Genomic DNA, 13,774 nt, shown 5'->3' with positions numbered 1-13,774 from the left:
TGCTTTAGGAAGAGTTGGTAGTGCAGGAGCATATCTTCTGCTCTGTAGTTTTATATGCTGAGTAGGTTAATGGAGTAAAAATCTTAAAATGCCGGCTCAAAGCAGGTCCTGGATAGCCGTGAAAGCTGGAGCCTTTTGTAAAGCAGACACAAACTTAAGCAGAAACCAACTGTTAGCGTTTGTAACCAAAGTGTATTGAAACGAAGCTGTGAAGAGATTGATTGCTGGGATTTTATGTAAAAGCAGTTGACTAATTCTACATGCAGTTCATACTGCTGAGACCGGAATGTCTTCAGTGGCATTACATGGTTTTAACTGAGGGCAGAATTAGGTACTATAGGTAGGCTGTCGCTGCCAAGCAGTTACCCATCAGGAGCTGTCATTATATGAACAGGTCTTTTGGTGGTGCCAGGTCCATCTTTACCCTGCTCACTGTCCTCTTGGTTATGTATTATAATAGTTCAGTAGCCAACGCAACACAAATTGGGCTGGGGAAGTGATCTGGTTTAAGAAGACTGATCTGGCTTCAGCACAAGAAAATGTATTTAATCTTACTAAATCGTGATGCTGCGGGCTGTTGTGCTGGTGTTTCTCAGCAGCTCCCTAAGCCCTAGAAGAAAACATTTATGTCTCATTGCATGAAGATGAATCATCTGGGAATTAGATTGCACAACTGTAGACCCTTATTCCCAAACTATAGGAATGGGAAATAAAATCTGCAAACAGGATGCTGCACACAGCCAGCTCGGATATCACACTTGGCTTGTTAAGCGTCCATGCTGTGCAGTGAAGTGCTGGGTGGAAATGCCTGGGCTGGCCCCAGACAGCTTTTCCTGGAAATGGTGTAGTGGCATCAATATCCGCAAGGGCTAATTAGTTCTGCTGAGAACCAGAGTTACTAATTCTCTCCTTGCTTATTGTGCTGCTGGCTCTTGGGCTCATGTCATTATCGCTATGCTGTGCCTTTTAGGCATACCAGCCCATTTGGAGCCAGATGGAGCGCTGCTAAACAGCCCAATAAGGACAGATAGGAGCAAGGTCTTGAGGTACGGCGGGAAATCTGTCCTGAATCCGGGTCAGCCTCCTACTCAGCCTCCTGTTGTCCACTGAATCATCCTGCCAGTGGCTTCCTTGATTGTCATGTGTTTTTATTTGTTAAGCATCAGCTGAATTACTGGAATACTACTGAAATTCATTCCTTTATTGGAGGGAAGATAACATAGTGCAGATTCCTTTTGTGCTGACAGGACTTGCATTTTTACAAAATAATGCACATTCTGTGAAGATGTTGGGTAAATTTCACACCTTCTGCCTGGTGCCTGGGGTGAGTTTAAAGTGGAATCTAAAGTACCGGATGCAACAGATTTTGTGTCCTCCCGCATTGTCTACCAAAGGAGGTGCTAGAATTCAGTTTAACCATTATTTTGGGCCACAGAGCTACCAGCTTACCAAAACAAAGGTACCTGTGCACGCTCAGAAGCAGTCTGAATATCCGGAAATACTGAAATAGCTGTCAGTGAAAGTCACAGTAGTGCAAATCAGGCATTGCAACACCACCACCACCCTCAAGGCTAATTACCCCATTACCATTTGTATTTGAGGTGGGGAAGTACCCTAAGTCAGCTGAAGTCCATGGGTGAATTGAAGGAACTTGGCCATGCTGTGGTTAGGCGGCCAGGATGGCAGTGCAGGGGAAGCAAGCAACAGGAATCCAGACTGCAGCCCCCGGGTTAGGGCTGCTCGCTGGGAGCTTGGGATGTGGTGCAGGAACACTTGCAAACATCTGAAACTCATTCATGTACTTCAGCATAGCGTAGCTATTGTAAAAATGTGAGCACTGTGTCCGTTTATAGACATGCACAAGCAAAAAGAAATTTAAAAAAAAAGTATTTATCGTTGTTATTAAACTTGGGTTAGTGTAATTTGCTCTTTATTAGGAAATAAGTATGTCTCATTCTCACCTGTTAGTGTCTGAGTGCCAGTCACTTAGCATTTAATGTACTGTTATCCAGAGAATTTACATGGTTGATTTGTTGTTTGGAACACAGATTGTAGCAGAAAATGTAATGCAGCTTCTAATTCCTTGGATACTTTTTTTTTTTTTTTTTTTTAAGAACAGTATGCAACATTTTGTTGCATGCTTCTAGTAGTGATTTTTAGGTACGTCTTAATCTAATTTTATAGACGTAAGTTTTGCTACTCTGATTAAAGTTATGTATTTAACTGCTCTGGTTGAAGCTGTGTGTTTGATTGCGCCAACACTGGGAATTAATTGGATGCTGAAGTAATTGATTTCAGTAGAAACCAGGTATCTAAGAAGCCAAATGAATGCAGCTGCAGAGCTGCATCATCTTGTGTCGATGATGTTGTGTCCTAGAATGTTTTGCTGTCATATTGTATGCTTGAATGTCTACTCCTACGATACTTGTGGGGAAACCTTAAAATTACTTGCTTGCCACAGAACCGATGCTAATAGTCCTAGTTTTTGTAAGTTCTTCCTCTTTACTAATTTACCCCTCTTTTCAAAACAGTGGGTTTGGGTCACTTACCCATTCAACACTTTACTTAGTTGACTGTTGGCCGTGGTGTACTGTGATATGTTACTTATATGCGCTGCAGTAATTAATGCCAACAGAAACTGCCTTACTTACACCTTTTGTTCCATTCCTATAAAAATGTAAAAATTATAGCCGGGTGTGTGGGAAATGAAAAAGAAAGCATCAACCAGACAGGAGTTCAGCTTTCTTCAAGAATCCTGAAAATGTTGTGTTTGATTTTGTTTTTCCTGGCTAATATATCTTTGTGCATAATGTTTTGTGAAATCATCCTGTATTGATTAATCTCTGGATACTTTCTGTCTGTAAGGATAGGTTTTTCTTCCCCTGCTCTCCTTGCCCCAGAAGCTAGATCGTTAGTTGTGTGGGTGAATTTGTTAGAAAATCAGGGGTTACATTCCTTCATGTTTTGAAGTCTGACCTTAACACTCTTTGTCATCTAAAAAATCCTTGCTAAAAATAGCTTCAAACACTAAAGAAATGATCAGCTATGAGATTTTTTTTTTTCCAAAGAGAAGACAGAAGGCTGAGCTACACTAATATTATCTGCTTTTTTGCTGTTTATTGCAAATATATTATTCGCTTGGCAGCCCCCTTGGTGTGGAAGGAACTTTTGGGCTATGCAGTTGGTTACAAGTAAAACCATTGACATGCATGCTGAATTAAACTGAGACTTTTGTGATTTTTAACTTTCTATTTTTCAGATGGTGGGGTTTTCTTCATATTTCACTGCTTTGCAGTAGCCATGTGTCAATTGAATGAGAAGAGTTCAAAGTAACTTCTAAATAAAGCGACAAGTAAATGAATTTTGTTGAAGTGCTTCTTCCCTTATAGTCATGGCACCTTTGCCATTTATGGGCTGTTGGGTTTTTTTTTGAAGCTGGTATCACCTCTGTTGTGGAATGCAAATAATTACTTGTTTTATCATGAACTCCAAATTATTTTGTCAACACCGAGTTTGTTCTCTGAAATCTGTGGAACTTTTGGGTAGGCTGTAAAGAAAACTTAGTTTTCAAATCAGTCTTTGCTTTTTCAGGTCCTAGAATTGAGTACTAGCTGCTTGGCTGTTTAGAAGGCTGCTAAGCTATATTGCTCTGTTGCGGTCTTTTGTCTTATTTGAAGCCTGGGCAAAACTCTTTTTATATGTATAACTGGGGCAATAGCTAAAGAACAAGGCGATATATTAGAAGTGACTTGTTTGGGTGGCCTTGAGCAAGTCGCTTTGCTTCTTGGTGGCTGAGATATTTGATAACCTTTATAGAATGCTTTGCAGTTTGCTTCTGAGAAGTCCCCTATGACAAGCTAGTTATCAGGGTTTCTGTCATTAAGCTCTTCAGCTTGTTTGTTATTCCAAGCATATTCAAAACTCCTGGTGGGGAAAAAAGCCAAAATTAAGTGAGTTTGGGGCAGCAGACGGGAAGTGAGGTTGCGTGCAGGAGGAGCTGTTGGAGGTAGAGGTGCCACCACACGCTTTTTTGTTTGCATGTGTGTTCCTCCTCTCTGCATTTCTTTGTCCTCCCACTTGTGTTCAGATTGCCGTGGGTGTTTTCTGTGACCAGGGCAAATGCAAAATACTTGCCTGTCCGATTCCACGTAGAATCTTGTTTTCTGTTTTTACAGAACCCTTCTTGAACTTTGCTATGTGTTACAACCTTTTTAGAAGGCTGCTTTTTCTGCAGCAGGGATTTAGGAGAGAGGGGATGCACGTTATAAATCAGGAAGTTAATACTTCAGTTCTTTGGAGGCTTGCACTGCAGTTGCCATTCCTCCCTCTCCTATGGGTCTTTCTGAAATTTTTGTAGAGCGCTATGGGTTTTGCTTGCCTGTTTCACTCCCTTTACTGTAATTCAACACTCAGATTTGTGTCTTTGCAGCCAAAAGGTTCTGGATGAGACATCCTTTGCATGTCTGCTTTATTTCTTTATTGCTGCTGCTTAACCACCTCTGGGGAGTTGCTGCTCGGCATCGAATGCTGAGCTCTGTTGACCTGGGGAGAGCTAAAGGTTACGGCAGTAATGAAATCTGGGTGTCTTACTGTAGCAGAGCACTGTCTTCGTACGTGTAAGCTCAGCCCCAAGGCTAGTCTTTAAAACCATTTCCACAGTGACAGCGTTATCACACTTCATTGCTTGTGTTGCAAGACCTTTCTTTCCTTTGAGTTCATGTGCAGGTAAAAGAACTGTGGCTAGCTGTCCGAGTGTGTGCGCTAGAATTTGTGTTAATTGCAGTTGGGAAGTTACTGAGGATTTGTGTGCAAAAATAATCCACCTAGTTCTTCCAAGCCTATATGCATCTAAAAGAAATCTTGACTTTTGAATGTTTTATTGTTGTGGGCTGCTTTTTTACCACCACTTACCTATATCCTTCTGAAATGAGGAAAAAAGAAAAGTTTTGTTTAGGACTTGACCAGAATGTGAAGGTAGTGTTTTATTAGTGATTTTCGCCTTTAATACCATTGCTGCTTGAATTCCACACCTTCTATTACAGAAATTGTAAATAAGTTAAAATAAAGAACTGAATTTGTGACTGGTTAATTATTTTTGTTTTTAACTCATAACGGGTAAGCTCACATTTAGTGGCCCTGTTCGTATGTCCTGACCCAGCTGCCTCAGTTTCCTCTTCTTCCTGACTTAAAATGTAAGCAAAATCAGACTAAATCTCCAGATTACTGAAAACAACCTTTGTGTAAGGCACCCTACTTCACTTTTTCTATACAATTCTATCACTTGCGTTGATGTTAAATGATGTGTAGTGGGTCTGAAAAGTCATTTGAATAATGCCTTGGAAGACTTGCGCAATAATCTGAATATTTGCAAGAGGGTAAAAATAACATGTAGGTGTTTTCTCCCTGGCTTTTGTATGTGTGCAAAGTACTGCTAACGGATTTTGCCTTCTGATTTTGCTGAAAGTTATAGGGAATTCCTGATGGCTCAGCTCGTTTCAAGAAGTTCTTGTTCATGTTTGTCAAAATCTTTGTCTAGCTAGAAAGACGTAGCAATGACTAGTCCAGCCTTTACCAGGTACGAGTTAGGGTTGATGCTGAAAAATGAGAACAAGCTTATATTGTATGTCTTCTTCCCTAAGAAAAAGTTGTTTAAAAGTGCCAAGATTTAGTTCTGTGCAGTTTATAGAGCTGCTAGTAGAATTAAGGGCTGTAGGGATAGGTAATACTTTGGTTTACATTTTATTTTTTAAAAAAACTTTTTCAGATCAGACTCGGAAACACCACCTTTTAGAATAAGGGAAGATTGGCATTAATTGTTTTAGTTTAAGTTACTCAACCATGAAATTGGAGTGAACGGGGACGGTTTGCGTGGGTGGGACAGCGGCAAGATGCAAGTGCCGTATCTGACACACGTCTTTGCTTTTTATAAGCTTGTATGTTTGCTTCATTGTAATTAAAAATCTGCAGGTGCATTTCTGTCTCTTACTGTGAAAACTCAGGTGGGAAGGGAGGATTCTTCTTACTTTTAAGCACCTAATTGAGGTGCCTGAATTGGACATCTCCTTGCCATATGTTGCCACTAAAGGAAAGAGAGAAACTGACTTCTGGAATGGAGTTTGTACTGTAGCTGAATTGCTCTGCAAAATATCTCTCTCTTCTGACTGTGGTGGTAGCCCAAGATACTCAGCTCAAAGTCGGGTGGTCGGAATTCAGGCCCTTGTTTCCCCCTTCCTTTCTGCAGCATTGTGGTGGAGTTTCTCCCTTTACTGTTTCTGTTGAATTGATACAAACACTTTCACTTCAAGGCTAGAGACTTGTGCACAGCCCGTTTTCATCTGTTTGCTACCATTCCTTTAATCCAATTTGTGAAGCCAGTCCTGCTTGGAGCACTTCAGAAGGGAGTATTTGACAGGTTGCAAAAGTCAGCTTACAAGTTACCAGAAGTGGCATGCTGCTTTGGCAATGCCCCTGCTAAAATCCTTTCCTCCCCCTGCTGCTGGGATACTCTGCTGTGTCTGATTCAGTCTTAGCTTCAATCTGACCTTTACAGAATTTGAGTTTCTTTTAATTTTCTTTTTTTCCATAAGGGAATCCTGCCTTTGGCAGATCCCTCTGCCCTCAGATCCTTCTTAGTAGGCAGCGGTGATCAGCTCTACATATCTCGTGCTTCCCCAGGCTTATAAAGTAATTATTTAAGAACCAGAAGCTGCTGGTCACTAAGAAAAAGTGTTTGGGTATTTTTTTCCTAGAGCTCCTGTAACATATTCCTGGTGTGAGGGAGATGATGTTCTGCAGGCAGGAGATTGGCAGCTCTTCACCTTCCGGTTAGCCTTTAAACTCAGAATATTTTTGAGGGGTTGACCCATGCATATTGAGCTTTCTTCTGTGTCAAAGACTGACAATCGAGGAGAAGTTTTATTTGGTTTGCAGTTTGCTTGGACTTACACAAAAGTGCTCGCACCACATCCAAATGCTCTTTTTCTTCCACTTCAGTAGTAGACTGAATTGCCTCTTTCAGGGACTTTCTACTTTTAGTTTCTGCTTTGTGCACTGGTATCAGGGAAATAGCAATAGGGACAAGCCAGGAGCGACACCAGTTTTCAAGTCAGGAGAAAGGCAAAACGTTGCCTCTTAGTAAATACTCTGCTTGGCTTTCAAGTGTAGCTGACTTTCCAGAGCTGAAGGATGATTTATGTCTAGTAAATTTTTTGGAAGAGTGTTTTAAGGCAGAAGATCATTTGATTTAGGTGTGTCTTGACATGTTTAATATTTGAAGTGGACGGGAATGGATGGTGACAGGACGAAGAACAGGCCGGGGGATGTGGGGAAAAGTCTCAGGCTTGTTGACAGCGATGCAGGGAGAGGTGTAGATGGTTTTAGATCCATCTGCTGTTTTGGGTAGGACGTATTAGTTCTTCTGTCCTGACGTATGCCTGACAAGCTTGTCTTCTGTCTTCAGCAGAGCAAAATTAACTGCAGTTGGGTCTGAATGTTGCCTTTCTGTGTGTGGTTTTTCTTTTCTGTAGATACTTGTCTGTTTGGAGGATTGTTTGGTTTTAAGCTTCTAGTCAAATCTCCAGTGCCCAAGGCCTGTATGGGAGTGAGAGTGTTGGCAAGTGGAGGAACCCTCAAAACTTCTAACACTCAGTCCTCTTCAGCTTAGTGGGATTACACAGCTGGGATCAGGGCCTTACTCTGCAGCTATAAATAAAACCAGCTTGAGCTCACACAGCCCTTTCCTTCCTGGAAGACATCAAAGTAATTTACAAATTCTGCATCAACATCACATTAAAAAACAAGAGAACTGAGTTGTGACTTTGCTAGTAGTTATGCAAAGTGTTGCTGACTGTGTGATCATGCTGTCATTTTATTGATATTTTTCTATACTGTTATTGACCTTTGAAGTAGATACAAGATATTCACTGGCGTAAGGCGAGTATAATCCCATTTACTTTGTATGGCTTTATTAGTAATTTTCTTGTTTAAAAATGGCTTTTTGAAGAAGTGACTTGTTAAAAACAACTTCCTGAAATAAAAAGTATGCATTCTACAGAGCATTTTTTGTTTGTTTTCTTTTTTAATAGTTTTGCCTTGTTGTCTGAATTCAGCAAAATGGTCTGCTTTGCAGGTATCTTGGTCAGACATAGGAGGACTAGAAGATGTCAAGCTGAAATTGAAGCAGGCAGTTGAATGGCCTCTCAAACACCCCGACTCCTTCATCCGAATGGGGATTCAGCCTCCAAAAGGTGTGCTGCTTTACGGACCTCCTGGGTGCTCAAAAACGATGATAGCAAAAGCTTTGGCTCATGAAAGCGGTCTCAACTTCTTGGCAGTGAAGGTAGGCCATTCAGTCGTACATGTTCTTAACTCCTGCATAACAGCTGATAGTTTACTAATTTCCAGTGCTAGAATCCAGTGGCTCTTAGTGTCTCTGATGATTATATATGCTACAGCAAACACCTTGTGAATATCAAGTATGGTTTGTGTTTTCTTATGGAAGGGACTAGTGCTTTCTTGTATGCTTTTTAAAGTGTTATTATTTATTTTATCACAGCACAGAAATTATATGTTGGATGGGTGGGTAAGCTGTCTAGTGACATTGTAATTATTGGCATTATTTAAAATCTTTTTAAAAATTGAAACAGTGAAATTCTTAAAGCAGTATAAAGGAAATACAACTCTGGATAGTGGGTAGCTCTTCTTACTGTAATAACTACTTGCATGAAAATATTATCATCTCATCTCTTACATTCCTTTTCATTCCTTAGGAAAGTCACTTTCTTTATCTTGGTGTTCATGTTTAATTACAGATTTTTTCTTGCCCTATTTGCATTTTTTTTTTTTTTAGGGGAAATAGTTCTACTTCATCAGTTTTTAGAAAGTTTGCAAAATGAGTTATATCTGGAGTACTCTTGGATAAGTGGGATATTCTCTCAGCATTAAGAAACACTTTAAGTATAGAAAAATTTTGGATTTCATTGCCTATGAATCAGTGTAATTGATTACTGTGGGTTGTATGGAAAACACATGAATGGAAGTTATTTAATAATAACACTGAGCTTCAATGCATAGGAAGAAAAAAAAAAGATAGCAGAGTGATTCCACATGGGGTAGTCTTGCAGCTGTGTCAGAATGTTAATGAAGTGCAAGAAAAAACATTTGTTTAAGTATTTTAAAAGTATCTCCTCCTCAGCAGTAAGATCACGTACTCTTGTCTGATGACCATCTCTTTACTCACAAAGCCTTCTGTGTTGTTAGTTTCTGCACAGCTTCCTCCTCTGCCTATCCTTCCCGACACGCTGTAACCGTAGCTCTGGATCCCGTCCTCTCCGGGAGCAGAGGCAGTCACGCTGACCCTGAAGCCAGCAGCCCTTCGTTGCCTGTGCTTCCCGCTATTGCAGACAGGCCTCCAGGTCACGGTCACATCAACAAGGGCAGCCTTGGAAACCTCAGCCCTTAAGAAATGCTACCTTTACTGCCTCTTCCATAAAGACAAAGTAGGTCTTTGTACTCCAGAGTTACTGGTAAACAAGGCAACCTTTTCCTCCCGTGCTGCTTAAAAGAAAACATTCCTCTTTGTCTCACCCAAAGCACTGATGCCTGAGAGGGTGGGGAAAAAACATAGCAGTGTGGAGAAAAAAAAAAAAAAAAGCCAGTTAAAAATGAACATTGTTGCTATCCTGTATTCATCACTCATAGCTACATCAGACGCTTTTACGGATGCAGTTAATTGTCTGAAAGTAAAAGGTGGCTCATGCTGAATAGGAGGTATTTGATTCAGCACTGATATGAGATGCTTTTGTGCAGTAATGCAGCGTTTCTTCATGGTGGAGTCCTGATGTTGCCAAACCCCCCTGTCATTGACAAGCTGCAGCCGAAGTGGCTGGTGTGGGGAAACTGCCTTTTATTCCCTCTTGGTTTAAATCCCTTGGCCTGGAACTGGTTGAATATTCAATGTACAGATGTTTCAAGAAGCACGTCTCTGGAGTATGTCCAGCCTTGGCTATGTTGACTCCAGGAAGGGAACGTAGCCCACTTTCTCTAACTTCACATTTGCTTCCTGGACAGAAAAGGCAACATCCATCATGTACTAAATGTGTTAAACATCATTGTCTGTAGCACTTCTTAAAGCACAACAGGCATGAATTAATTTCCACTGCATGTGTTCCTGCAATAAATCCAAAGTGGATGAAAGTGTGGTTTTTTGGGGTTTTTGGGTGGGTTTTTTTTTTTTTTTTTTTTTTTTTTTCTTTTTTGAGAGGAGATTTTTCTTTTCTTGCTTGCAGTCCTATTAATTTTCCCCTTCTCTACGTTATGTCTCAAATATCTGTCCCTGGAACTGATATCAGGCTTTTTGAAATGTAAGTGTGTTTCTTGATAATTTACTTTTCAGACTTGTATTTTCCTTCCAATCTTTCCTGCCCCAAATAAGTAATTCTGATGAAAAGCGTCTGCTGTACAGCCTGTAGCATGTGTGTACTCTTTCAGGATAGTTCAGGTGGCTCAGGTTCTCGGGTCCTTCTCGAGAGCGGACTGCAGACAGGAGGCATAGCTCTAGCTGTGGGAGCCTGCTGCTGGATGCCGCCTCTCCCTGTGTCTGAAACCTGAGAGGAAATCGAGTACGTTACATGCAGTGCTTACTTGGTCCAGTGATTTTTGGAAGATGGACCTGTTATGTCTGCACGCTACATTTAAGATACATGGGCACAGTAAGTCCTGCTCTCTCAAGAAGTGCTGAACGTACTTGTCTCAGTTGGCTGGCTGCTTGGGTGCAACAGGTATCACCCCTGCCCCAGCCTGGCTCCAGGAAGGCTTTGTGCTATTTTCCAGATGTGTCTATGCAATGTCTGCGCAGTTTGGACAGCTGACTCTGTTAAATGAGGTAGTTCAGCTGGGTTATATGTAATCTGTTAAAATGTGACATTTCCACGCGTCTTGAGCATGGCTGGTTGTCATAATGCTGTATGAGGCATGGTCAGAACGGCACGGTCTCCGGCCCATGTCTGACTTGCCTCTAATAACGTTTGGAAGATGGGCAAAGCCCAGATGTAATTTCTGGGCAGAGGAGCTGAAGAAAACAACGTGATAACAGATGTTTGACGTTGCATCCTGTTCTCTCCTGAAATCTATTGTGAAGTTTGAATGGTTAGTGTTACAATGAATGTGGCCCTTTTGTAAACATGCTCCTTGATATTTGGCCAAAACTTTTTATAGAAATATTTTCACCAAGATTGGTGACCTTTTGCTTTTCCACAGAAAAGCAGTTGGTTGGCTGGTTTGTTTTACAAAGCAATCTTGCATATAATTCCTAAGGGAAATTGTTTATTTTTATTCCTTCACTTGACTTTCTTTGTCTCTAATACAATATATCTGCTAAATTTACTGGGGAGGAGGTTGTCAACTACTTTGCAGAGGATGGCTCTTCCGGCTCCTTCCCACCACCCCATTTTCTAATCTTTTGCAGCACTGAGGGGATTTGTTAGGGTTTTTGTGGGCCTCTTGCCCATTCCCCCCCCCCCCGTAACAAAAAGACAACTGAATTGTTCTCAACTTCTTGGAGAGTTTTCAGTATTTTGCAGTCATGGATACGAGGGAGTATAAGACTGTGTGAAGGAATGAATTAGGATAATTTTTTCATTCTTAAGTGTTGATCATGAGTCTTGACTTATGAATAGTTTTGCATTCTTATTTCAGTCAGCCTTCTGTGCACTTTTGTACTTCTTCACACTCCTGTTGTGCTCGCCCCAAAGCTTGTAATTGTCTTCTGAAATGGATTTTATGTTTTTTTTTTTTTTTAACTAATAGGAAAAGAAAACTGTATTGGACCTATCAATATTAATAGGATGGGGGATATAATTTTCAGCTTCTGCTAGACTGATGACTCCTCTCTGTTGTATACAACTGTCTCTGACATTTTTGGTTTAGATGTCATCTAGCTTTCTGAAATGGAACAAGACGAAAATGAAACCCTTTGTCGCTGTGTTATTTCTGTGGGCTTTTTTTCCCCTCTTGATTGTTTATGTGGTGGGTATCTCTCTGTACTGTTTTGACAGTTCCTGCACTTAGGGTCAGCTTTGACTGGCTGCTTTTTTGAGATATGTGTTGATTAGACCACTAAGATTTTTATGGTGATATTGTAAGAATGTTTTTGGAGGAAACTTCCATATCTTGCTGTATGGCATAGATAATTATATCTGCGTTTGTCTTGCATCTTATGAGTGCCCTCTTGGATATTTTTTTTTCATTTTATTTTTAGGAAATCCTGTATCATTGTGTTGTGCAAAGAATCTAAGGAATATTACTTCATGGATTTTTCTGTTGCTTTTCTGGGAAGCAACTTGCAGAGAATCTCTATGGATTTTTTTTTTCTCTCTTATTGTGGTACATAGGTAATTAACTTTACTACCAAATAAGAAAACAATTGTGCTTTTTTGTTTTTAACCTGTTTCAAAATGAACACTGAAATTCACTCTTACGTTGTCAGGCTGGAAGGCACCATCATGGTACCCACCCAGATAAACACCATCACCCAGTTGCAACGCGTTCCTTAGCTGATGGTCCCATAAGGGCCACGGGGATTGGAAAATCTTTTTGCCCTCTGAGTTGCCCACAGGCCCAGGATGCTGCATACTAGAGGAGATGTATGGAGGGAGGCTTTCTGCTAATTTCAGGAGGCTTTTGCTGAGGATTGTATCAACAGGGGACTTCGAGCTCTGTTTTCTATCCAACAAGCCGATTACCTGAGTTTATAAAATAAATAACAGGAAAAATTGTTTAGCTTCTATATGCTTGTAATGGTTTTGGAGGCATCATTCTTCCTCTTGCTGCTTAGTGCTGTTTAAAATCAAAACTGAGGTAAAAATTCACTTAGTGATAGTGACAATAAACAGCTTAAATTTTCAGAAAACTTAGACCTCCAGAAGTTAACCCCCTTGGAATTCAGCTAAGTGAGACACGCTAATTGTTGCAAACATGATGAAGCAGTAGTTAAAAAAACAAACAAAACCAAAAAACAACCACCCCAAATGCACCCATGAGGGTAAGTAGTGTTTAAGGATGTTAACACCGAGCAAACCAACAAGTACAGATGATGTGTACTATAGTGCTCTAAAATACTACTTGCATTGGTGAGGAGCTCCAACTGTGGTGGGGGGAAAAATTTTAGAAAATATTCGTGACATTTTATTTGCTGTTACTTAAGAGCTTGGGCTGAAGGAATCTGTTCTTTTTTCAATTAGCAGTAATTACAAAAATATACACTGTTCTCGGAGCTCTGACTTCACCTTGGCTTGATTTAACTTCCTGTATCACCCTGCTGATGCTTTTGTACCTCTCCCTGTGCTTGACATGTGCATAAGCTTAGTTTGTCATCTGGGTCAATTACGTCAAAATATTTTCCAATTGAAGTTTCCTCTGCTTTTCCCTTCAGCTCTTGGCTGTGGCAGCTCAAACAGATTAATGAGGCTTAGAAAGGCCGACTGCTTTGTTTTGTGAAGAGCTGTCACTGAATTTTGGGGAGATAGTTTTAGCCTTTTGATGGGGATTTCAGTGAGCAGAAGCATGAAATAAGAAGGCTTGGTGCCAGTAACTAGCTAAGCAAAACATTTAAGATGAAAAATGAAGAAGCATTGTGATTTTATGAGAAAACCTGGCAAACATGTGGTAAAACTTCCAAAAAGATCCATAGTAACCCGTTTAAAGTAACTTACTAGTTAATTAGCAGATAGTGAAACTAACTGTATTTGAAAAATTCGTTTAACAGTTTTTACAAGGG

The 13,774-nt window shown here is 40.5% G+C and overlaps 1 protein-coding gene across 1 annotated transcript in view; it reads left to right on the top strand.

Annotated features, from left to right (window-relative positions):
* Positions 1–13,774, top strand: part of SPATA5 (spermatogenesis associated 5) — a 200,415-nt gene that overhangs the window by 26,951 nt on the left and 159,690 nt on the right. The window contains exon 10 of the mRNA XM_035897605.1: positions 8,129–8,338. Coding sequence (XP_035753498.1) covers positions 8,129–8,338 — 210 coding nt within the window. The remainder of the gene's footprint in view (positions 1–8,128; positions 8,339–13,774) is intronic.

Source organism: Egretta garzetta, unplaced genomic scaffold (genome assembly GCF_000687185.1).
Source record: "Egretta garzetta isolate BGI_Z169 unplaced genomic scaffold, ASM68718v1 scaffold467, whole genome shotgun sequence".
Taxonomy (NCBI): domain Eukaryota; kingdom Metazoa; phylum Chordata; class Aves; order Pelecaniformes; family Ardeidae; genus Egretta; species Egretta garzetta.
Note: the sequence above shows the minus strand (reverse complement) of the source record. Positions and strands in the feature narration are given on the sequence as shown.